At 42.7% G+C, this 27,195-nt stretch overlaps 1 protein-coding gene across 1 annotated transcript in view; it reads left to right on the forward strand.

Annotated features, from left to right (window-relative positions):
- LOC100707129 (poly(rC)-binding protein 4) overlaps positions 1-27,195 on the forward strand; it is a 168,875-nt gene that overhangs the window by 98,560 nt on the left and 43,120 nt on the right. The window contains 4 exon segments of the mRNA XM_025907055.1: positions 4,491-4,607; positions 15,255-15,386; positions 17,576-17,704; positions 23,358-23,432. Of these exon segments, the coding sequence (XP_025762840.1) occupies positions 4,491-4,607; positions 15,255-15,386; positions 17,576-17,704; positions 23,358-23,432 (453 nt within the window).

Raw genomic sequence — 27,195 nt, forward strand, 5'->3', positions numbered from 1 at the left:
AAGCACACACTCGCACCCAGAGAATATTTGTTCTATTTTCATAACAATGAGAGGAGCCTGCAGTCTGCCGAGGATAACGGGGGGGGGATCTAACTGATAAACAACACACTAAATGAAATGCACACTCACACACTTTCACCCAAAGCAGCAGCACGTGAGCCGGAGCAAACGGCGCTTCATCACAGACGCGGGCACCGCGGAGGGCGGCTTGACGTGAACTTCTTTTCTCAGTTCATGAACGCGTCATGCAAATCGGTGCAAGACAGCAAAGCAACTACAGAAAGGGACTGTGGTGTGGAAGACGACGGCGTGTAAGAGTCTCATGTTTCTGACATCTGCACCTTCAAGATGGCAGCTGTCAGTCTTGTGCTGCTGCTTCTCATCGTTACTGAAGATAGCTGCTGTCAGAATCGATGAGTAGACGAGTCTCAGCTTCATTTCTTCCACGATCTTCACACAGACTGTGCCAACTGGGGCCGCCATGCTGAGAGTGTCTGAATGCACCAAAATGACTGTTTCACTGCAGCGTTGAACCTCTGATGCTCCTGTACAAAGCGAGGTGTGATCCAAAGGTCCTGAGAAAACAAACAACAAGTCCCAGATGTTAAAGGAGGAGATGCATGGTCGACCCTGGACAGAAGGACAGTCCGTCTCAGGACTAACACAGACAGACACACCTGTGGTCCTCTTCAGTGTAGAATCAATAATTAACCTAACCTTCAGTCTTCAGGCTGTGGGAGGACGTACCCCAGCTCCACACAGAGGCCCACTGGGCCTGTGGATGTGAGGTGACAGCACTAACCGCTGTACCACCGATTATGTTTATATATTTGTTACAATAACGCAACACTGGTGGGTCAGAACAGTTGCCACTTGTTTCAAAGTTTTCATGGTTACCGTGGTGATAGGTCTCCTCTTAAGAGTCTAATGGTGTTTTCACACCTGCGCTGTTTAGTGCGTTTAAATCAAAGTCTGGCCTTTTTTCCTCCTCGGTACGGCTCACGTGTGACGTGTCCACAGACTCTTTTGTTTCCGTGCTTCTCATTCATTGTGTACGTAGCCAGTCATTCAGAGCATTCTGATATCACCATGTTGTGTTTTTAATGATGAGTCGAGTCCCTCGATCCTCGTTTGCATAAAGTCGAGCTCTGAGCTACTTTATGCAAATCAGGGGCTGCTGTGACACGACTCCTCTGAAAACTCCTGAAAATCTTTAGAATCTTTGTTGAGCTAAAGTGAAGCCAGTCTCGTGGTTTATTTCTCTCCTCATATGTGCAGGAACCATGTGAGCCCTCAGACGGGCGTTTGTCCAGCCAGGTGCAGCTCAGTGTTTGCACGACTGTGGAAGGAGAGAAGTGATCTCTGCTCACCGTTCCATTAGCACACACTATAAAAACATTTACAGTCATTTTTAAAACTCTGCTATGACCTGAACGCAGCATTGGCATAGATCAGTTCAAACAAATATAATGTTTCTGTTAGCACGCTAACATTTGGGATACGCCCCACAAGTTTACACTTAACGTTAGTGCTGAGATTACTGACGTTTCAGGTATTTATGCTTAAACTAAAAGATCTGTGAAGCCACCGGCTATCATTGTTCCATGCTCAGTGTGTACCTGCACACAGCCCTCTCATACACGTCACACATGGAAGCTCTTTAAGGACTAATAATAGGTCAGTCATGTATCCTATTATATAGAATATAGTGGCTGCACATGCGTCGACATGCTGTAGATGTACTCGGCACAGTCCCAACACGTGGCAGGTGTTTTTCTTGCGAAACACGCAGAAAAAAATGTTGACGCTTGCACAGCTGATGTACGCTGAGATGGTTCGTGGCAAGCTGACGTCAAACACACACAACTGAGCGTCCGTCAGTCTGTCTGTATCCGTCTGTGTGTTCAGTGATTGAGAGATCAGCTGTGAGTGGAACAGACACAGCTGATTCCTGCACTTTGTGTATCTCTGTGAGGACTCTTGTCGACACACAGCACAGTAACCCCCACACCTCGTAGGAAGAGTTCTTGAATGGTGAAAAAAAAAAGTTATTAAGTTTAGTGCACATTTTATTATGTTTCACTGAAACACATTTATATGAATGTCGTGTGTTCATTATACGTACCTCATATCTTTACACCAGTGATGACCAATGAGGGGCCCAGTGTTCCCAGGGGGTGCTGTTGCAGTACCAGATTAGTTGGCGAAAGAATCGCCCAACTAATCTGACAGAAAAGAAATGACAATTTAATTAAAGAATCAAGTGGACGTGAACGTGTTTGAGCAGAAAGTTAATTAAAAATGTAATTGATTAACAGTGAGAAACAGTCGGCCAGAATGGAAAGATTAAAATAGAAAAGTAATGGTCAAAATGTGAATAAAGGCTGGATGAAAGGATGTAGGTCATAGTTAGCACAGTGTCACATGCACTCTTTGACTTTCAGCTCCAGCATGTTGTAGTAGTTAGGCTGAAGTAGGAGGAGCTGTCAGGACAGGCTCCTGACCCAGAATACAAACATGAGTCACATGTGGGAAAGACACACACACACACACACACACACACACACACACACACACACACACACACACACACACACACACACACACACACACAGACTCTTACCTGGGTATTTTTTTAAGTTGGTTGAAGGATAATCAGATGGGAAATCAAGCTGCTGTCGAGCATTCAGAAAAACATAATTTACACAAATTAAAGAATTAAATTAAAATGTAAAAATATTTAAATGAGTGTTTTAATTAAAGTGCACCTTTTCAGTATCCTGTTCTAATGGTGGATGTTCATATTAAACATGACCAAAAGTCCAAATAATGAGGTCAGTGTATGTACAGGCTGCTGAACATTTAGTTTCACATCCCTGATTCCAGATTTCTTCCTGCTGCTAACAGTTGATATTCTGGCACAGTTGGTGTGGACTAATTTGGTCCTCTGTAAATGGTGAACATGTGATTCGAGAAGAGGGAGGAACATAGGCTGACAGAAACAAGGTGCAGACAGGTGAGCTCATGCAGAAGGTGCAATCTGAAAGAGTTAATGGGAGGCACGGGAAAAGGCTTTTAGTGAGATGTAAAGAACAGAGGAAATGATTTGTACTGATTGGCAGAGAAATCGCACTGGAAAGGATGTGCAGCAGGTTAGAGTGGAGATGGAGACAGGTGAAGAGGAAGATGGACGGATGGGGAGCAGCTTGTGAATCAGGAAGTGCAGAAGATTAGTAAGGAGGAAGTGAGGCTGGCTATGAAGAGGATGAAGAGTAGAATAGGAGGTGGTCCAGATGAAGAACAAGCCTGCAGAGCTGCAACTACAGAGGGATAAAGCTGATGAGCCGCACCATGAAAATATGCGAAAGAACTCTTGAAGGTAGCTTAAGAAAAGAAGCCGAGGTGGAAGAGATGAAGATGTTAAGATTTTCATGTCATGTCATCGATCTTTATATTGACCTAGAAGTTAAGAGCACAGAGGAAACCAGATGAAGTTTTCTAATCCTGAAGAACATTAAAAATTTACTCTGGTTTCAGGGCGCTGGAGTCGATTCCACTTTCCCCCACAAACCCAGCACCGGGCTCTGATTCTAATCGTCTCTGTTTATCTATACTCCCCCAACTCACACTTCAATTTCCTCCTGACACCTGCCCTCGCCATCCATCCCCGTACGGTTATTACTGCACCTTCTCTATATCTTCAGCTTCTCCTCTTATTTCTCCTCAAATATTTGCACCGCCTTGTCTCTCTCTTCTCTTTTTGATCCTTTCCCTCACTTTCCTGTCCTCCTCTTCCACCTCCTGCCCCTCCTCTTCTACCTTTAATAAATTTCTACCCACACTCTCTCCTCTCCTCTCCATTTCCTGTTCTTGAATCTCACCTGCCTCCTACCTCTTCCTCATCAAATCATCTTAATCTCCCTCTCCCTGATCTCCTTCACCCCTTTTCATTTCCTCCTCTGCTCTCCTTCTACCCACCCTTTCCTAAAAATCTTCAATTTACTGTACGCTGGTCTTCTCATGTGCTTGCCTCCCTCCCTCCCTCGCTCCTCCTCCTGTCCTCCCTCTTCCAGCCTTCTTGTAATCCCTCTCTTCTCCTGCATCACAGGTGACTCTCCCATAGGGAACGAGGAGCAGTGGCAAAAATGGTTCTCCTCCTCTTCTCTGTCTTGGCCCACATATCCCATCCCCCCACTAATGTGTTTTCTCTCTCCTCTGTTCTGTCCCACCCTCTTTCCATTAACCTCCATCTCTTTCTCCTCCCCCATCACGACTCACCTCCTCTCTGCTGCCCAATTGCCTCCCCTCATTCCTGACGTTTTTCCTCAATTCCCCTCCCTCTCATAATCCTCTCATTCTCTTTCTCCCATTCCTTACCTCCCCTTTCCCCTTCTTTTTGGCCCCTCCTCCCACCCACCCCCAAAAATAAATTTTCCCGCAAACCCTCCCTCCCCCCTCCCTTCCCCCTTCACCTCTGTCTGGACCCACAGAGCAGCGCAAGGATCAACATCTCAGAGGGTTCCTGTCCAGAGAGGATCATCACCATCACAGGGCCGACAGACTGTGTGTTCAGGGCCTTCACCATGATCACGTTCAAACTGGAGGAGGTAGATACTGGACACACACACACACACACACACACACACACACACACACACTAGTTAGTAAGTTGAGTGTTTTCAGGAGAATCTGACATGGTTACAGGGGATTGCTCTTGATTCGTGCTTTTGTCCTTCTTCACTGACCGATGGTTTAAAAAAACATGGATTTCCATCTTGCACAAACTTTAAGCTTCAATTCTTATCGTATCATTTAAACTTTGCTGCTAATCGTCACCAAATGAAACATTCACATTTATTGATGTACAGCAGGAGATAACTGTTGGTGCTAAGATGTTAGGCAGGCGTCGCCATGGCAGCATCCTCCTCTCTCTGTGCACCACACATAAAAAAAACAAGAAGGTTTATTTAGGTCAGTCTTTCCTGTGAGTTTCTTGTGCTTTTAATGTGTAAAAAGAGTTTAAAGCCTTCAGCTATGATGTCATCTCAAAGGCATCTTTCTATTGTGTTAAAGCGATATCAGCTGAAAGGGTTCAGAAAGGATAGAGCTGCTGCTGTGAAACCGGACGGTGCAGGGAGTCAGTGCAGCATCGGGCGTATCAGCTGTGATGCCACCCACTCGTTTTCCCGCCTCGATATGTTTTGGCGATTAGAAGACCGTATTTGGATGGAAAGGCGGCGTGCTAACATGCTAACATTTGCTGGCTTGTTAGCAAGGTGACTCCATAGCACACGTGACACACCTGGCACGTCTCAGAGTTATCATAAAGGAGTAACTATCCATGGAGGATTATTTGTTGTTAAAGTTGGATATTTTAACAGAAGAGTCCATGAAGGTTCATTCACTCCACCCTGCCTTCATTTCCTGGCCCCAAAGGAGGCCAATCCTACCCAACATGAGTCTGTTTGATTTTACAAAAAGAACCTTTAAAGCTAATTTATGAATGTCCGTGCATTAACATAATATGTCATTTCTGCCACTGCTGGGTTCAGTCAATCAGTCCAGTAGCAAAAGCCATACTTTGATGTTGGTGTGAAGTACTGTACTGTAGGTACTGTGAGTCGTCTTTAGTACCGCTGCTAATGAGTTACAAAGAAAAGAAAGTTAAGGTAACCTTGTATTGAAATTCTCTGTTTCATTTAACTCTAACATGATCTGTTAGCTGTGTTACAGCAACCAAGGGAGGTAAAAGAAGATGTGATAGCAGTGACACATTAAACAGAATAAAAGATGTTTCTGTGGGTGAAGTCAGGAAACATAAAACATATATAACATTTTTAAACATCTGTGTATTTATCTGCTTTAGTTGAGGTCTGCAAAATGCAATCCACAAATATTTTGGCCTTTAAAAGAGACGAGATGATGATGATGATTATCAACGAAGAAGAACTAGCGCAGACACGTATGTTATTTGATCATGCTGTTTTTGGATCTTCATTATATCACTGCTTATAGTCAGATGGCAGAAACAGCTGTTGATAAACATCAAAGAAATGAAGAATAAAAACGTTCAGCTCAGTTTTATTCCGACAAATCGCAACAACAGCTGATTGAAGGTGCTTCGTATTGTGAGGTAGAGACCCTGCAGACGAGGCGATATCTGCCAGATGCCTCTCGGTCTGACAGCTGTATTGTATTATAGAGGGTGATAGCATTATCCATGATGGATAACAGTGATGTCCAATCACGGAGCCAGGCTTCCCGGTCAGTGTGTTAAACCCCAGAGGATGCAGGGTGATGTGGTGGGTCTCAAACTATTACTCTGCAGCATAAACCGTATTTTCTTTTGTTTGTCAGTCTGATTTCTGTGGGTTTGAACATTATTAAGGACAGAAGTTATGACTAATCATTGGTCAAACAACCTGAAGGAAAAAAATCCTAATTGTAAAAGGCATTAAAAACAGGGTTTGGCTGATTTTAAGAACAGTCATCTTTTATCAGCCACAAGATCAAATCTTTTCTTAACTGAAGATCAGAGTTTAAGGTAGTGGAAACACTCCAGGCTAAATCTCGTGCTGTGTTCAGATTTTGTTTAAGCCAGGTGGCCAAATCAGTGAAGTGTCTGTAATTACGCTCCATTTTCAAAGTTGTGGATGAAATCAGGAGAAAAGGAAAACGTCTTATTGATGTAGATGTAGAGTGAACTCTACCAAACCTTCTAAACAAGCAGCGCCCAGCTGTCGGGTTATTGGTTACAAGCTCACGCTGTGCAATCAAACACAGAACAAGTGGAGACCAAAACACTGAATTCAGGGAAAAATATTTCAGCCACAAATGTAGAAACATGAACCCTGAAACATACGCATACAGTATAAGACGAAGGAAATGAGTTCACGGCAGAGTGGTTTTGGCTGCAGAGAAATGAAATGTCTGAGAGACATGTCGCAAGCTGAGAAATTAAATCCAGGCAGATGGTATTTAAATCTTAGCAATCCTAATAGAAGATAACAAGATGGGATGAAAATGGGGGGCAGAGAATGGACGGAGATTTAGAGAGTGGTGGACGGGTCGCTGAAGGGATTTTAAAAAGCTGTGAAATGAGGAAGGAGTGAGAGAGAGAGAGAGGGCAGAGAAGGGTTTAAAAAAGAATTGGAAGAGATAAAGAGATGAGGAAAGAGGGGGTCCTATGAAGAATTAATGAAGCTGGAAAGCAGAGAATATAAGAAAGTGTCCCCGAGGGATTAAATAAAGGCTGTAATCAGGGAGATCATGCACAGCATTAGTCTTAGGACCTGCACAGGTTCAGGTGTGTGTCTTGCGGAGGAGTTCGAACCTAAGTGGAGATAACTCGTGAGAGACGTGAAAAGCCTGGGACGTGGTTTTTACCTAACACGGCATCCCGCTGCCTCCTGTATCATTCCGAGGGGATGAGTGTTACCCGTGGCGTGCAGCATCTCTGCTGTGGGAACAATATGATGCTGGAGTTCTGCCTGGGCTTCATACTGAGACCAAAAACCAGTCCATGCTTCATCATCCAGGCCTGAGCAGGCGGGAAGTGGTGAGGCCTGACCTCAGGATAGAGGACGTCCTAGTTATTTCTTCTGCAGTGCAAAGTTACCTGGATCTTTGGGAAGAATTCCTTCAATTCAAAAATATATTTTGACACAGCTGGAAGATGAGCCTGGTATCAAACGGTAGGTGACATGAGACCATAAGCTGTCATTTGTTCTGAGCAGCTGCCCATCCCTCACGGTGATGCAACCCTTGAAAGTTTACCCAAAATGCACTTCAGATTTTTATTCCAGAAAGCAGATCAAACCTGCAGTGCTTTGTTCCTGTTCCCTTACAACATTATATGATATATCCCATGATACTAATGTGCTGAGATGTTTATAGACAAAAATCTGACAGAAAAATGTTGATCTCTTGCCCATGTCTACACACACAAAAGTTTCTAACAGCATTTGGTTCAGTGGGCTCATTGTGTAACCATTTCATCCTGAAAGATGGTCTGTATTTCACAGCCTGATATCACAAGATTGCATTGAACCACCTCAGGCAGATTTCTGTGCACCTCAAACTTCTAACATGCCGTTTTCTGTCACAGTACGCAGAACAGAGAGAAATTAAAGAAATGTGAACGTAAAAGAAAATTAGAATGGCTGATGGACATGTGTGTAGTTAAACTAGGCTATTAAATGTGAGATGCCATTTAAGGAGGAGAGAAAAATGTTAAAAATAGAAATGAAGAAAGTTATGGACGTGCAGATAAATTAACAGGGCATTAGAAAGAAGAGCAAAGAGGATTTTAAAAAGTAAAAAACAAATAGAAAATTAAAACCATGGAGGAGGAGAGTCCATAGAGCAGGGAAGGGGGTGAAGAGGCGGGACAGAGCTGAGAGATGGTACTGAGGCAGAGAGGGGCTGGAGCAGGAAACTGTGCCCAGAAATGGAGATGGAACTGGAAAACAAGTCAGTGACGAAGGCGAGACACCTCTGGTAACCCGGTGGGATGGTGGAGGAGGTAGGACAGAGGACCAGTGGGCAAGGAGGCAGAGCCTACCTGGTAGCCTAGGAGGGGGGAAGGCAACAGTGGAGACGGAGGCTTCGCAGGTGGTCACCGATAGTGAAGGAGATGGGACCCCTCGGGAAGCTTAGTTGATGGCAGCCAGTGGTCTGGTCCAGATGTTGGAGCTGGGGCCTATCCCAAGCAGTATGTTTAGGCTGCATGGGGCTCGGGGGCTTTGGATTAGGCAGTGCTAGCTCAGGCAAGAACAGGATCTGGTGGCTCAGGGTTGTGAAGTGCAGGGAAGCTGACCTCAGGTTCGGTGAGAAGCACCTCTAAAGGAACAGGCGGTATCCCTCAAGTCCCTGGTGAGGGCCCCGGTGGCCTGAGTCATCCCTGGGTGGAGAGACAGGCTGGGTCTTTGCGACCTTCATCCTAAAGACAGGAATGAAGGTTTCAGCCAAAGAGAACTAATGTGGAGCTGGCTAGGGTACCGAACATTGATGTCTCCATCAAGCCTGGCTGCAGAGGCGGTGATGAACAGCATCTCCAGGGACCATGCTTCCTCTTAGGAATGGGTGATGATTTGGAGGATATCGTATACATTGCAGCAGTCGAATGGCTCCAAACTTACCAGGCCCACGGTGATGACAGGGAAAGGAAGAGCCTGAGGATGTGGCGCCCAGGAGGCATGGGACCCCAGGACCACAACTTCCAGTGCCGCATATGGCCAGGTGAGTTTGCCTGAAGATGGGCTCATGGCTTCAGTTCAACAGTCCTCTTTAGAAAGGAGAGAGCCATCTGCCAACATTCAAAAGTCTTACTGAGCGCTGAGTCCATTGCTGGTTGTATCATTCTGACAAGAGTCACAGGAGCCAGAACCCATATGCAGGGCACTGAGGGGTCCTGGCTCCTGTGACGATAAAGTCCAGAACATCCAACCCAGAGGCAAACAACGAACACAGAGAAACCGGAACTTGGAACTAAAGGCTCAATGTTAAAGAAAAATACTAAAGAAAATCCAAGGAGTTAACATATAAACATCAATCAAGAGGAATACTTAAACAAGTCCCAAAACTCAAAAACCCTCGGTCCAAGATCCAGTTGTTGAGGATGGAGAGAGGACAAATATAATTCAAAGAGAGAACTATTAGAACTTGTTTATGGATGTGAAACCTTCTACTGCAATTTATTTTAAAATGTGACTAAAAATGTAGCGTAGAAATTCAGCTTCATGAAACACATCAGGGAGCCAGCAGGATTTAAAAAACCATCTCCTTCACTCAGTCTCTCTCAGATCGCTTTACATTGAGCATCAGGGCAAACAGGAAGAACAACAAACATTCATCTCCAAAGAAAAACCTCCTGGTTAAACCGTTGGTGCCTTACCCCATTTCTGCTTCATGAACCACTTTCTGCATGCAGAGCTGGCTGTCAATTACTGGGACGAGAGCGCGCACAGAAGGAGGAAAAGAGGCGGCGAAGGCTTCTGTAAGAGATTTTTGATGATATAAATAAATATGTGTTCCTGCAGAGGAGGGATTGGAGTGATTTCATTCAGACCACGTTCATCTGATGGGCAGCCCAGACAAGACGGTGCTCTGTTATTTACATTTCACATGCAACGAGGCTCCGAGTGCAGCTCGGCCTTAATTAATTGAACCAATCGTATTAGGACCAGGTGATTTGGACTGCTATTTATTACCTGAGTTAATTAAAGTCGGAGAGGGAGAGTCATACAGAACGAGGGGACAGAGGGAGATTTGGTAAAGGGTGGAGGAGCAATACAGAGAGAAAAGGAGGATTTAAGCCGCCATACGCAGAGATAGTATGTAATGAGAAAAGGGGGAGAAATTTGGGAAGAGCTGCTGAAGGGGAAAAGAGGAGATGCAATTAAAAAGTGAGTGAATGAGTGAAGCCTTTCTGAGTAATGGATAAAGAAGAACAGCAGTTTAGGAGGTGGAATAGTTGTAAAGTTCAGGGCTGGATGGGTGAGCTGGAAACACACCTGAGACTGTCCTGGGCTTTCATTCAAAGAGCATCTGATGGTCTTTACAATGCTGGTTCTTCAGCTGCGGTCAGATTCAATACAAACGACAGATAATTACTTCCTGACATTAGAACAAACATAATGTTGTCATGAACTGACGTAAAAGCTTTTCTAACCAGTTAAAAGTATTTAGTCTTGTTTCCTGAGCGCTGCTTCTTCTCATTAATAAAAGACAAAGATGGCAGCTCACCTACCAACTGTACAAAACACAACAGAGTCACCGCCTCCAACTGTGTGAAGCCACCAACTGTGCCCAGTGATTATCAGAGTCTGACTTCACCAGGGGGCAGCAGGCAGAGGCTGACGTGGGCAGGCAAGTGTAGTAGGAGCTGCTCAGATCTGTTCAGGCCATTAAAGAAAACGGAGCGAAACAGCACAGAAATCTGCCACCGCCACACGGTCTGGTTCAGGAGGTAGATCAGGTCATCTCCTAATCAGAAGATTGGTGGTTTGATCTCTGGCTGCACCAGAGTGCACGCCACATATCCTTAAGCAAGATGCTAACCCCAAGTTGCTCTCTGATGCATCCATCAGGGTATAAATGTGCGTGAGTCCTAGATAGAAAAAGCATCGGAAAAAGTGCTTGTATGAAAAAATAATAAGCAAATAAATACATTGAAATTGTATGAATGCGTGTGCATGGGTGAATAAGGTAAGCTTTATAAAGTTCTTTGTGTGCTCAGGTAGGAAAGAACATTTACCATCTTCTAAAGCAGACAGTCCCTGGGTGTGATTCAGGCGTTTGCAGAAACCTTTTGTTTGTTGTCCACAGGTGGCTGTGAGTCACAAACTCGCCTTTTCTTGAATAAATACCTGCAGCTTTGCGTGCAGGGAAAAAAGCGCCATTAGCACCTTTCCACAGTGGATCGGTCAGGATGTGACAGTAAAGAAAGTGTGGTGGTCTGCAGGTCCTCCGGGCCAGCTGTGACAGGTGGATTCCACACTTATAGGACAGACTTGTTTGTAGTGAACGCTGCTCTATCTGGATAAATCCTGCCCTCACACCTGAGCTGTCAGATTTATCCAGAGAACAGCTGCCTCCGTGTCTTAGACCCCCCACCCCCCACACTGGCCATCACTTTCTAACAGAATTGGCCCGTATGTCAGAACATATGGACTTTTCTTTAGCAGACCCCCTTTCTGGAGAAACATGCGTGTAAACCTAGCCTTACTCGCTCCTTTACTAATTTACACGGCTTTTAGCAGCTTCTGTTTGATTTGAACTGAATTGTCTGCGTCTGGCTCAAGAGTTTTGCACAGTGCTGTGTTTTAGATGATTGTTCAGACATGTGGTCTGCTGCCTTGACAGAATTCAGCTATTTCAGAAGAAGCCTGCCAGAGTCGCCCCAGGCTGCTTCTTAATTTCCACCTGAAAGAACATCATCAGATTTTGTCAGAAGCAGCAGCAGAAGTGTAAGAGCAGAGTGGAGACCCCGGGGCCCGATGAATTCACTCTAAGGCTGGGTGAATATGGAAATACAATAACTCTGGGTAAGATGGAATAACAAGTTAAAGCAACAAGTCAGTGATATTACTGGACCTGTTCCAAAAACCTCAGCTGCATCTGATGCAAGAGAGGAGCTGAAGAGTGCAGCATCGATTTCAGTCATAGTTGTACCAGGCAGCGTTATCGGTGCATGTGCTACATGCAGGTTTCACAGATGGAGATGACTTATGTTATTCTAACAGATACTGTCTGGTTCTGGAGTGGGAACTGTCAAGATTTCCACCCCACACGAGCCAGCTCTACATGTTTTACCTTCATTTATTTAAAGGAGAGCTATTCTGAGGCACCACCCAGATGCACTTTAACTTTTTTAATGTGATAACATTCTGATTTCACAACTGAAATCTCAGCAGACGACTGGAAATCAGTGTGTGCTGAAGCTTACACTCACATCCACATCAGGCTGGTCAAACTGTGTAAAGCCTGCCAAGTGCAATCATTATAATAACAATACACCAGATATATACAAAAAGCACAGAGCCTAAAGCTGCACTGCTTCACTGTGATTGGCAGAAAGATTAAATTATTTCTGGGAAGTCTTCAAATGCACACATGAGAGCTTTTGGAAAGATGAAGCAAACGCGAACGAACCACATTCATCGGACGCTGGATAAAACAAATCATCTGAAAGCTTAGAAAGATTAGTCAAGCTTATAAACACGTCTATTAAAAGACAAATAGAAATGTTTTGCTCATTTTGAGTAAAAAAGTCTTCAAATCAGCAGTCAGATCAAATCATGACCTTTACAAAATGCACAAAATACATGTCAGTGAATAACTTCCAGCAGCTTGTTTTAGAACGACTGTATTCATAGCTTTACATTTGGTTATTTAATGAAATACTGTTGCATATGTTTCTACGATGTATTTCGAGGTTGGAGACCTTGGGAAGGAATCCTATTAGCTTCTCTAGTGGAAACCATCAGTGATTCAGCTGAACTTTAATTTGTTAGCTACAGAATTTCCAGCCTGTGTTTGACAATCTGGGTTACAAGAAGTAATTTTTCCAATGATAATGTAGTAATTCTTTTACAAAATGTGGTTACTGTGTTGAAAAGAAAGCCCACTTTTAAACGTCTGCTGGCTTTTGATGAAATGAAACCAAACCAATCAGAGCGTATGGAACGTGTTCTGCTATTATCCCGATGTGAATGCCGCCTATTCATCAAACTTCACAGACCTTGACTGGGAGTAGAGAGCGCTGTGTGTGTGTGTGTGTGTGTGTGTGTGTGTGTGTGTGTGTGTGTGTGTGTGTGTGTGTGTGTGTGTGTGTGTGTGTGTGTGTGTGTGTGTGTGTGTGTGTGTGTGTGTGTGTGTGTGTGTGTGTGTGGAAGGCAGATGAATAAACAGAGAAAGTCAAGGTCAGAGAGGGGAGTCGGTGACAGAGAGGGGGAGACAGAGACGTTTGACCAGGGCAAATATAGTCTGTGTTCTGCATCGGAATTAAAGGAATGACAGACAAGTGTGGAAGTTGTCTTTCCGATCAGCGCTAACCTTTCACAGACTGTAGCACTGAGCTCACAGACATTAAATGCAAATTTTTATTGTGAGCATTTAAAAATGGCCAGTAATATACTTTTTTCTTTAGTTACATAAATTAGATTAGTTTGGTTTGCTGGTCTGTGCTGCAAAAGAAGCAAATAATACACTTACATGGAGACAGACTGTGCAAAAAGAGGTTTGGCACCACCTGGTTGTTTGTACCGGAGCCAGTTTGAAGAGAATAGTTGCAACTCTTAGAGGCAGGGCTTCAACATTAGTAGTGCACAGGGTTCCTTTACAAGCCTGAGACCACAGCTAACCACAGGCTAACATCAGCAAGCTGACCTACACGGTACAAGCAGGAAGGTTATCATATAACCAAGTGCAGCGACTAAATTCATGATTAATTTAGCCATGATATGGGGTCATCTGAAACAGGAATGACTAGGGCATTTATCACATAATCCATCCATCCACTCATCATGGTCTGAGTCACAGGGGAAGCAGTTTAGGAGACGCCCAGATGCCTGTAGGTGTAGCAGCTCGACTCTGAGTCCCTCCTGATGAAAATCACAGTTTTTTTTCTTTCCAGAGCTGCCAACGTTTGTCTCAGATCTTGGTTGCATTGGACTTGAATATTGTTCTGAAGCTGCTTTAGCCTCAGGTTTTGGTAATCGTCATTTCTGGAGCTGTCCTAACGTCACAGTCAGGAGTCTTCTGTTTGCAAATGGCCTCTTACATAAAAACAACTTAGCTCTAAAATTCAGTTTTAAGACACAATTGTAAAAATGTGTCCTATGCAGAAGTGCATCTCACTTACTGTGGCACTACAGCTGTGACAAAGCAATCCTTCAGATTGCCTTTAATGTACTTCAATAATCATGGCATATAATTTTAATTTCCATCTGTTCATTTTCTAAATAACTAAATAGATTTTTGGAAATGAAGTAGTGGTGGGGTGGAGGTGGGTTGCAAAGAGGCTTGCAAGAATCAGGTTGAAGCCACTGAGGGATCAGCTGATGTGGGTTTATCCACAGAGCTGCAGAGCCGGTCTGCAGTAACACTGTCTCATTTATTCAACACTACACTTTTCAGGACCGATTATTTTTATGTGTCAAGCTTCTTTTTTTAGTGTCAATGACACGAAACGTGTTTAGTGGTTTTTTTTCATCCCTTTTAAAGCTCGTTTTCTGTTGTTTTTAGTTGTTGACTGACTTGAATCCTAAAACTGGGAAGAAACAGAAAATGTATTTTTGGGATTATCAGATGTCATGAAAAGCTGAGTGAAACTGGAGCTCCAGCTCTAATCTAACTGCCATAACAGCCTCTTCTGTTCCAAAGCTTAACTCCTGAAATCCAGCTCTTTAGAAATAAATCAATACGAGGACTGAGACGTGGTTAGGAAGGATAAAAAGGTTCATCTCTGATCATTTTTGTTTGCTTACATGTTTTGGCATGCATATCCAGTGGGCTGCATTCATTCTACGCTCAAAAGCAAACATTAGAAATACTGTTTGTTTAATAAGAACTCTGATTTGTTTTCCTACAGCTCAGATTTTAAAGGGCTCACGCTGACAGACGGTGGAAGGCAGCGCCGCTCAGCAGCTGCATGCTGTTCTCCAGGCACACTGATGCATGAATCCATCGAACGGAAACACCTCGAACCCTTTAACGACTAAATCCATCCGTTTCTTTTCTCTTTCTCTCAGGACCTGATGGCCTTGGTAGCCAACGGCACTGTGACCAGCAAGCCTCCCGTCACTTTACGGCTGGTCATCCCAGCGAGCCAGTGCGGTTCCCTCATCGGCAAAGGCGGGTCTAAGATCAAGGAGATCAGAGAGGTGAGCCGCTTGACAAGATGAAGTCTCTGTGGTAAAATCGGGCAAGAAATATTTACGCGTTACCATAGCGACCAGAGAGCATTAAGGGGCAGAAAGGAGGATGTTACTTTCAATTGTGTTGACGCATTTTAGGAGGACGCCGCTAATAAAGTTACACAATTACACAGTGAATTCGCGTTTATTATTATATTTTGTCGTATTTATCTGTGACACCTTAAAGGCCGGTCCGTGAAAATATTGTCTGACATTAAACGGGTCCGTGGGGCAAGGTTGGGGACCGCTGGTATAACAATCATCTGTTTCTGGCTGTGTGATGTAAAGTTTATCGTAACAACAGCCAAATTGCTAACAACTATTGGAAGTTATGTTACTAAGGTAATAGGCTCCACATCCTCCAACCTGAGAGGGACGACCTGAGGATGGAGGATTTCGTTGTTACTCAGCTGTCACTCATTCATGAATTAAATCTTTGAGAGAATTCATTAAGAGCACAGGCGATGGTGGAAGTCCAATTTCCAAAGGGGGAAAAAGCTTTTTAAAATTACATTTTGGGTAAAAGTCAGAGAACTTAGCTTTTTTTTTTCTTTTTTTACTCAGATTTGACGATATAGATGCAGGTGTTTTTGTCACAGTTAACATTTAATTATTGTTACATAATGGAGCTAAACAGCTTAAATAATGACTCCTGCTTCTGAACCAAAAAAATACATACTTTATTTTAGATTTTTAAAAATCCAAAAACTGTCCCAAAACTGTGGGAGCATAAGTACTGGGCCACCTACACATGAGGCCTACAGGAGCTGCTGGCCATGAAAACCCACTGTGAAGCTCCCAGCCTGCAGTTTCTGTGCTGATGTTCATGCCAGAGAAGGTTTGAACTCTGCAAGTCAACATAAGCGTGTCCTGTAGTGAGATGAAGGGCTTGGTTGGTGCCTCACGTCAGCTCCGCTGTCATTTACATGAACTGTGAAACGTCTGACGACACGGAACAGAGCCATGAACCTTTTGTGGCTGTAGCTCAGGAGGTGGAGCAGGTCAGCTACAGTCAGGAGGTTGGTGGTTCTGTCCCTGTTTGCTGCAGTCTGCATGGCTAATATCCTTTGGCAAGATACTCCTGAAATTCAGATAAATTATCTCTAATAAAATGGTGAATGGGTGAAAGTTGCTTGTCTCACAGAACAGCATTTTATTCTAATCAAAGCTTGTGAAGAAACAAAAAAAACGAAACTACATCTGTTGTTCCACCTCTTCTACTGGAAAGATGATAATGATGAAAGAAGCTGTTGAGTCTTGTCCTGTTTAATTTAGGATATAAACCCAGAACCGGTGTGGAACTGACTCGTTGTCTCTAATAGCCTGTTTAAGATTTAACCAGCAGAAAGTTAATGTTACACGCACATCGACAGTGCTGCATTTTACTGAGCAGACCCTGTTTCAGGTTGTCTGACAGAGCAGACCCTGTTTGTAAAAGGCTTTAATGGGCAGCTTTGTTTACAACCTGGCCGCAGTGGAGAGAATGCAAATGAATGTTATTTTAGTAAACCGTGACTGACTTCTGTACAAGTTTGACTCAAAGGTCATAAACATCAATCCAGCAGACAGGAAGACTCACACATGAGCTCCCATATTTAGATACTAACTTTGACCCCGACTGGATGCTTGTCAGGCTGAAACCTTGTGGAATAAATCAAAAGTGTTCGTGGAGAAAAGCAGGTCACCCAAGTTTCCTTTTTGATATGTAAAATACAAGGACCAGGCAATAATGTGAACACATACACAGTGTGAAACAAGACCTTGAAAACTTAACAAAGGCAGATTGCTTCAGCGTGAATGTTGGGTCGCACATCTGACAGCATCCTCCGCAGCATGAGCCAGCTAATTAAGGTCTGACGAGTGAAAATGATAATTGAATAAATTCCACAAGCGCTGAAACTTTTATTCATTTTGCTCTGGGTTTCTTACTAAATATCCCGAAACTACCACTTTGAATGTTCTTTGCTTAACTTTGAGCGTGTGAACTTCATGTCTATTAATACAGAATCTGACACGTGACCTTCTGAGTTGTCAAAAAACACTTTTCGCTGCCTCATGTGCAGCTTTTAGCATCTCACAGCATTCTCTCTGCTCAGCTTGACGCTTATATTTTTAGGTACAGAATCACTGCTGTGTGTGTTTCTTTGTGTGTACAGACAACAGGTGCGCAGGTTCAAGTGGCAGGTGACCTCCTCCCCAACTCCACAGAGAGAGAAGTGACGATATCAGGGAGCCAGGACGCCATCATCCAGTGTGTTAAACTCATCTGCACTGTAATCCTAGAGGTATGTGAGTGAGGCTAAACAGGAAAACTACAGAGTGAAATTAACGAGAAAGTACTGTAGAAAATGTTCAGATGCCTGGTTTCCACAAAGCTGTGAAGTCTGGGGCTGAAAGCCGGAGCCTGTGTGGAAATAGCTGCAGTTCCCCTAAAGGCCACTTGGGGGAGGCTCCAGCAGTGAGTCAGTCCCCATAGACTCCCATGTTAAAACTTTACAGCAGAAATAAACATGTTTACAGCCTGGTACAAAAACCATTTTGGTCTCTATGGATATTTCCCCCCTTCATTACATCATTAGGGGCGTGGCCTCTCTGACTAAGAGGTGAATGGCGACACAGGCGTTCGTAGCTGCTAGCTGTCTGCTATGCTTCACCTCAACTAACTGGAGTCAATGAACGTGTTTGTGGAGCCTTTTAGAGGATTTTAATTGTAATTATCTGACCCATGATATGGCTGCTGTGGGGCTAGTTGTATTCACACATCATCCAAAAAGTCTGACCTCCTTCTAGGATTTTATATTTTTACATGGTGTCTGTGTTTGTGTGAGGAAAGCATGCAGTCTATTGATGTTGCTTGCTAACCTGATGACTTAGCAGACCCTAAAAAACCCTTTATCTGCAGAGGAATGAAACGCAAGGTGTGAAAAAAGCAAGGCGTTAAAGGTGTTTGAGGCAGTGATGAACCTTCTGGCTCCATTAAAAACGATATGTTAGCTAAAATGCTAACATTGAGTGTCTCCATCTACAGTCTGTGGCTGATGCTGGTTAGAAAGCAGCAGCGTTTTCCAGCTGATGACGCTCTGCAGGTTCATCACTGCCTCAAACACCTTTAACAGCATTCCTGTTTTCACACGTTGCAGCTGCTTTGGTGCACATCTCTCCTCAGTGTAAGTTTTTGTTTTTTGGATGTGTGCATTGTCTGGTGGGTAGTTGCTATGACAACAGCCTTGTGTGCCTTCATCCTTGTCTAAGCTAACTTTTACACCTTAATAATTAGTCAAAAAGTCTGATATCATCTTACGTGATTAGTTCAAGGCTTTCTCTTCGTATCGGTATTTCAGAGATTTGTCATTTTGTGACACGAGCATCATCGCCATCCTTCCCCGATCCATTATTACGATCACACTCGTGACAAACAAGACACAAAGCTTTTTTTCTTCATCTGATGCAACCTGATGCTAATTTTGAAATGGCAGAGCTGCAGGAGTGATTCTTTTAAAAATTCATGCTGCGGCTCTGTAATGATGCACACCCGTCTGCGCTTTATTACTACTACATTACATTTTTTGTGAGATTTCGTGCACCTTTCCAATAATCTTCAAAATGGAAACAGTAAAATTTATAATTCATGATTGTATTATAATTAATCAGAGACTGCAGTCATTAAGGAGAGCATGTCTCGGGGATTACAAGCAGAAACAGAGAAATCAAAGGCTTCAGGAGCTCATTGGTATTCCAAGCACCTTAATCTGCGATGAGAAAGGAGGAGCGGAAAAGAAATAAAAATGCTGACCTTAGTTAAACTTCATTCACTTTCAAGTGCTGGTACTTACTGTCAATGTGAAGTTCCATGCCTCCATTCACACTTTGTTTGATCTCAGTCAGAAATCTTTTGATGTACTTTGGTCCTCTGATGGACTGTTGTCTCCCTGCCATCCACCCAGTGCATGCTTGGAAGTGATACATCCAAACAGCACGTTGGGATAAATGAATGAGAAATCAATTTTTCTGTGAAGTCCTGATGTCGGACGCAGAGTAGAGGTTTCTGCCACAGCTTCACTTTATTCCACGGTGAATTCAGAGGGAACAAAATCTCAGAACTCAACAAAAATGCCAAAGTAGACGGAAAAAGTTGATTCTGTTCATCTGGACGTAGCATTTTCAGTCTCAGCTAGCTGCGGGTTTTCCCAACCTTATATAAAATACCTGAACTGCTCAGACACCCAGCTCTCAGCCAAAGCACCCATGTCCCCAACTTTAAGCCTTAATACATTTAAAAATTAAAAAAGACAAAGACAAACAATCCCACGTACAGTTGTTATGTTATAAAGTGTAAATATGTTTGTTTGTTTGTTTGTTTGTTTGTTTCTGGGTAAATTTTGGATGTTTTAGCATGAGAGTCAGTTAGGATTGCCTCAAGTGGACATTAGAGGAACTGCAGTCCATGAAGACAAAATATAGATATCACTTAAACTGTAGAGTAATAGTGGGGTACTGAGGTAGGAAAAATATCCTCATATATTAAATTATCTGAAAAGGAAGCACGTAGAAGCAAGTAGTACAGTCGTCTCAGTAAGCTAATTGGCTAGTTAGCTGCTAACATTAGCGTAAACAGCGAGCTACTTACTCATATTGATAGCTGTAAATGTTACGTTACAGTACTGCTAAAAAAATACGTTAGTCTTCAATGGACTTTGTCACCAACAACTTGCACACATCGGCACACATTTTGGGGGCCTTTCGGTTTGTTGCTACCATCTGCAAATTTCATTAAAAGTTTAATAAACTATCATCTTGATATTAAGGTATGTGCTAACTAAAAATAAACACTTCAAGCTGTAAGCTAATGATAGTTATATAAGATCAGATGCATGCTGGTGCAATAAGCTAGTTGTACGTCCAATGGATGCATGATCTGATTAGTCGACGAATCGCAAAAATAATCGGCGACTTGTCGACTATCAAAATAATCGTTGTCGTTTGGCAGCCCTAGTTGATAGAAGAGTTGGATATTGGACATTACGTTGGAAATTTGATTTCCACAGATTCCCTTCTTGTTTCTTAATGCCCTACTATTACCATAAAAACTGTAAGAGAAAGCGTTTCTAAAATACACACATAAATGGAAAATATAAAGGCTGAAGTAAATATGGATTATCAACACGCAGTGCCCGTGATGTGAGAAATCCCAGTCTCTGGGGTCCACCGGTCACTCCACCTACCTCTGTGCAAACTGTGAATGAGTGTGAGGGGGGAATCCTGTTCTGCAAAGCCAAATGTTTTGCAGAATGTGTGAAAACTTGTTTCATTTGATTACGTATTCATTTTTAAATTGAGCGCTGACAGGTCATCATTAAGAATCTCATCAGCTAAAACAATTAGCCTAGACTCTCTGGGTGTATCCTACAACCAGGACTTAATGAGCTGCAGTGGATCGCAGCATGATGAATATGACATTAGTAGAGCGCCTGTGTAATAAAAGCGCTCAGCATGCAGCAGGAAAAGCCGTGATTCCCTCATTTCAACCGCATCAGCAATTCAGACAAACACAACAATCCAGCAGCACAGCAAGTTTAAATAAGAGCCGCTTGGCTTTTATGATGTTGTGCAGCAATAATGAAATAAACTCATGTTGCTGCTTAATGTCCCTTTGATGTCTCCCTGTTGCACCAAACACACAATAAGATAAAAATGGATGAAACATTAGCAGACACTTGATGATCAGTCACTCAGAGAATGTACTGTACATAAAGGCTTAATATCCCAAATTAAATAAAAAGCATGGTTGTTTCCCAGCCTCTGAAGTATTGAACCCCCTTCTGCTTCTATAAAAAAATGATAGTTTTCATCAGCAAAACTTATCACATATTAAATGATGAGCTTTATGCATGTAAAGATCTCTCTCTTGTGGTCTTTTGAACTAAATCCTTCCAAGTTGGAAAAACATAAAAGCATATCTGTAATGTTAGAGGTTCTGCTGTTCTCCTGCAGCCAGAACTGCCATCCACTATGTTTTTGGGTGACCACGCTTGGTGCAACTATCAGCAATCAATCAATTTAGTGCACCCTTGGAGGCTCGATTCTGCCTTGATCTTGGCCATTAATACTCCATAGAGGGTACTGCTCCTTGTGGCTGTTCTTCTTGTAGCCAAACATCTCAGTGATCACTGCTGCCATGGTATAGATCAGCTGGTTGGTTTCGGTGAGGGTCGCAGTAGGGATTGTCCAGATGTCACATCTTCTAGTAGACTTTCAGAGGATGCTTCACGTGGTCTTCGTAATTGGCCAGGAGGATCCAGGGTAGAGCCATTATCCATTATCTCAGGTCAGCCGCTCTTGCACTCAAGGCCTTCAACGCACCAGTTGTTCTTGGGGTTTGGTGCCTAGTCTCAGAGGGTGGGGCTGATGATATCTCCCACCTCAAAAGTCAAGGAAACCACAGGACACATCCAAAAATGTTTCATTACACCGCTGGTAAAATGCTGCCTTGGTGGTTAAAATTTAAACAGGGTAGTGACAAAAAGTACCTTTAACCCATATTGCAAGCTCACCCCTAAACTATCCAAGTAGTTTTTAGTGTTAAACCCAATCTATTAAACACAAGCGCCTAAATGGGAAGTCAAATTTGTAAGTTATTATTCCAACACCAGCCTTCCAATATTTCAACACTGATTTCATACTGAAGATATAAAGGAGACCACCATCTCTTAGCAGCTGGTTTTGCTCTTGTGCATAACAGTGAGACGCACATGGTGTCTGAAAAAGAACACATCAGCTCAGCACTACAACTAACTTTCTATTGATGTTGCTTTTTCACAGATACCAGCCAGTGTTGGGAGCAACGGAATACATGTACCGGCGTTACGTATTTAAAATACAAAATATGAGTAACTGTATTCTGTTACAGTTACCATTTAAAAAGGTGGTATTCAGAATACAGTTACTTTGTTGAAATAAATGGATTACACAGCGGTCACTTCCTGTTTCCTATGTTAGGCTGTGCCCTCTCTATTTTTGGTAATTCCACGCCGGTGGAAACACAAACAAAACATGCATTAAGAAGCTCTAAAGCCTGGGTCTCAATCTCGCGGCCCATGTCACCTCTACTTGCGCCCTGAATAGTGATGTGAAGAAATATTTTTTAAAATTATTATTCAAAAAATGATTTAATATGAAGGCAATAGGCAGAGTGTTACAGACATAGCCCTAAAGAATGTAGCCTCATGGGCAGTGTAGTCCGTGCTGCAGGGAGAATGGACTGTCATACCCGTTATGTGTCTGTGAGCGAGGGAGGGAGAAAAAGTAGAGTAGGAAAGTACGAGTTGTCACCGAGCAGAAACGGGAGCTGGAAGCATGTAAATATAATAATAACCACAGCAGCCAAGAAGAGTGCCTGACGAGCCCAGCTGTAAGTAAGCTATTAAGGCTCGACTGTACACTGTGTTCGTGTTTTCCTCCGAAACAATAAGTTCCGTTGGAGCAGCCTTTCAACGCCTCTCTCTGTCTCTCGCTAGCAAAGTTGACCCAGACAACAAAGTAAAGCTAGTTTTCAGCTACGAGCCCGACACGAACCCGACGTATTAGCCAGAGGTCCCTTTACTACGGTTCGGAGCCGCGGACCTGTTTTATATACGCACGGAATCGTTTTCTATACGAGATCGCTGCAAAAAGTGAAGCTTTACCTAATGTCCACCTACTGTTACTCATTTATATTAAGATTTAAACATCTAGTTGGTATTGGTATGGCGAGTAACCTTCAGTAATAGTAATAAAACACACAGCAATAGTAAAAGTATATAAAGTATATACATACATATATATATATGTATGTGTATAAAGTAATCCAAAGTATTCATGCCACCACCACCACCTTAAGATTCTTCGTATGTTTGCGCCTCCAGTCTTCCTCACCTCTGACTGTCTTTTCTTTATCTGTAGTCTCCACCAAAAGGAGCGACTATTCCATACCGACCCAGCCCGACTCCGGGAACTGTACTGCTGGCAGGAAACCAGGTAAGCTGTTGGAGAATGATGATAATTAACATCCTGCTGGAAAACACGTACCACTGTAAAGGTCCTTCAGACGAACCGTAACAGGGAGCAAAACATAAAATATGCAAGACGGCAGGAAAATGATAGATGGAGCAGACAGAACAAAATAATGCAGGTATCCAGTGATGAAAGTAGTATGAGAGTGGCAGAATAAAGGAAATGATTAATGAAGGCAGAACAAACAGATTTATAGACAGAGGGAGGAAAATCAGGTAACAGAAGGAAACATGAAAGGAGGAGAGGCAGAGATGCTGGTGAAAGAGGGCGGACGGATTAATGGGTCAGATAGACGCGCAGATGAAGGGGATTTAGGGAGGTATGAAGAAATGATGGATGTATGGGAGTACTGAGGAAGAGATGGAGGAGTGGACGGATGAGTGAGTCGATACATAATTTATTATTCAAGAATATGCTTTGGTTTGCAATTTCAGTGTCAAAGAGAATACCCACATGGTCGCTTACCCTCTTCTTTTTTTCCCATGCACAGACACAGTCATGTTTCCATCTTTTCAGAGGAGATCAAACTGCCTTACATTAATTTCCTGGATGTAGACTAAACTTAATCTAAAACAGCAATTTCCTTCATATGGCTCCACAGGCAACTTTTGGTCCTCGCAGAAAAGTGAGGTCCCCACAAGTCATTAAATAGATTTATGTCCCCACAACATCAGTAATGCAAGTATGGATGTGTACACACACACACTTCTTAAAAGTCCACTTGCTAAGTTGTAGGGTGTAGGCGGCTCTTGTCACACCAGTTCAATATGATAAAATTATGATTTCTTATGACGACTCCTCACAATTCTTAAGTGTTCATGACAGAAAACATTTGTCACTGCTGGGGAGGAAACCTTGGTTTGTCTGTGTTTCTGTGGAGAATTTGTTGGATTGGAAAGTTTTCACCAAATTCTACTAGATATAATTTTTATTTCCAGAACAGATTGTTATCTCTTCCAGGGAAGTCATGTGATCATCCATTTGATAGCATCCTTGAAAGGCTGGGGACGGATTTGAACAAATATGGGGATTGGTTGAACTTAGGAGTGATTCACTTTTAGATACAATCTGATTCTATAACCAGGAATTTTTGGAAAATGTTTTATGTTCCAAAATAGGGCAAAACTTTGCATCATGTAAGATCAGATGGACATCTATCAGGTCATTGGTGACCCATCTAGGGCTATGATTAAGACATTGTTTGTAGCTGAACTTTTCCTTGTTTGGAACACCTCGTAATGGAAAGACACTGGTGTCAAGTATATTTGAGTTTAACTTAAAACTATCTTGTAGTTTCTATAAATTTGCCTTAGACATGTTTGGGCTGGTGACCTGGTGAATACTACAAGATCAGTGGTCTCAAAATTAACTTACATTTTCCTTCAAAGGTCTTAATATGTTTTAAATATACATAAAACACTTTGTGACATCTTTTATTCGGGTAAGAAAAAACGGTCACACAAATAGAATGCAATCTGCAATCGATGTAGAAAACCTGAAAAATGAAATTAGATGTTTGTCTGCAGACGGTGCAGACTCTTCTGACAGGGCTCAAAGGTAATCAGTGGGAAGCCACCTCGTAGTTAAAACAAAACAATGGATTTGCTGTCTTAAAGATAATTTAAAGTAAAGACATAATAAGAAACGATGCTTTTTGCCTTCTTACCACTTATTCTGCCAAGATGCTCTTCAGGCTGCAGGGATTGATTGTCAGTATAATCACATCAAGTCCCATTTCTGACGATTACACTGTCTATTGGGGATCTTCAGATTAAACCAATAACTCATTTTAATAGATCACCATGTGGAACTGATTTAGGTAATTGAATCATGGTGTTAGAGGATTATAGTCAAGGTTGGAAAGGAAAATCTAGATTAGGTTTACAGCCTAATAATGTTTCTCCAAGTGTTATTGAACAAATACAGTATATATTTGACATGTTTGCAGTTGCAGAGTTTACAAATGAAACTTAAAATCTACTAAAATATATGCTCAGTGATGCTGAGCGCCCTAAACCCGACCTAAACGTTCCTGCATTTACAGAAAGTATTAATCAACAGAGAAAAACATGTTCTGGGTAGAACTGGCTCAACATTTAGCCCAAGGCTGCTCCAGTGTAAACACAGGTAGAGGATTTTATATCTTTCTAAGTTTCTTAGTCCTGAGGAAAGTCCCTGCAGTGAAAAGACAGCTAGAAGCACGAGAAGCTGCTGTTAAGACTCTTTGTGTCTCTGCTAGCTTAAGACTGGGAGTCTCTTGGCCCTTTGACAGTCACTAGAAATGCATTTATGGCCCTTTGTGAGTCACTGTGTTATGGCTGTGCTATAAAAGGCTCTCTGTGTGTTTCTTTAACCGTAACCCCAGAGATTCCCAGCGTACTGCAGTCACATCCTTCCTGTTTAACTCGTTGACCTTGTAAATAAGTTGTTCTTGTTAAGCTTGGATTACATCACTGTTATTGACTCTTATCAGCAAGGCACAAACTGGAAATGTGGTCGTCCAGATTTCTAAAGAAACTACAGAAACACGTGCAGCATGTTTCCATCTGTACTCTTCCTCAGAATCATCCAGATTCTGCTACATTTAAATTTTCATCAGATCCAACACACCAGAAGACAACCTGAAGATGCTGAGTTGGGGCTAAAAGCTCACAGTCCTTTACAGTCACAGGTCAGGCTGTGGTGACTACAAACATCTCTCCCTCTAGAAACCCAGTTAGCATGAATGCAGCCTTCCTGAGGGGACAGTGTGCGCTGATAGGTTGATTTGGCTCTTTAGTGACAATAAACAACTTCATGGTTTGTAGCATTTGGTAAAGAAGTGATTTATGAATATAAAACAAAAAAAGACTTCACGATAATCGACGTGATTATTAAAACTGAAACAGCCTCAGAATTGCTAGCAAGATCATTTTGTTGTGTAATTTTTGTTTTAGTAGATATGCTGCTTTCAGCGCACTGAGTATGCTGATCTCATGCGTGCATAAGCTGCACAGAAATAATAAGTTCACTGATATCATTGGATACTAAATGTGGATATTAACTGTTATGAGCCTGACATTTGTCACCCTGGTGTTGTTTTTGTAAACCAGAGAATTGAACTGAATGAAAGCTGAATGATCCAAATATTCTTCCCTCGTTTGCCCCCAATTAGCACTTTCTGCTCAAGCATAACAAAACCAAAGTAGAAAAATCCTGCATCTTTAACGATTTCTCCCTGTAGGTTTTTCAAAGTACCTTGAATTCTGAAAAGTTTTCCGAGACGAAAACTCTGATGCTTAATTGGTTGCAGAAATCTTGCTGTGTGCGCTCAGGCTCGACGGTGCATCGGAGCTTAGCCGCGCGCAGGTTGTCATTTGGTCAGTCCGAGACGTGCATGATTTTTTTTTTCCCTAAGAGAGTGGCATATCTGAAATCTGTCTGTACTTGGTCACACATCACTGGACTGCAGCACAGATTGTTTGGAGATTGACTTGGACGTCTCTCTGCATAGTTGTCTGGGGCATTTGGTTATTTGTGGATGAACTCTGAGGCGCTGCTGCAGTCAGCGGTGGGAGAGTTTGTGCACAGCTCGTATTTCATCAACTCGAAACCCTAAAATCTCATGTAATGTAAAATCAATGCTGAAGAAGATTCAATAAAACAAGGTCATTTATAACTTTAGCGCATCACAGTTTTCCACCAGCACTTTAGTTTAAGTTACAGAGACAGAAATCGTCCATTGTGT

Source organism: Oreochromis niloticus, linkage group LG5 (assembly GCF_001858045.2).
Source record: "Oreochromis niloticus isolate F11D_XX linkage group LG5, O_niloticus_UMD_NMBU, whole genome shotgun sequence".
Classification (NCBI taxonomy): domain Eukaryota; kingdom Metazoa; phylum Chordata; class Actinopteri; order Cichliformes; family Cichlidae; genus Oreochromis; species Oreochromis niloticus.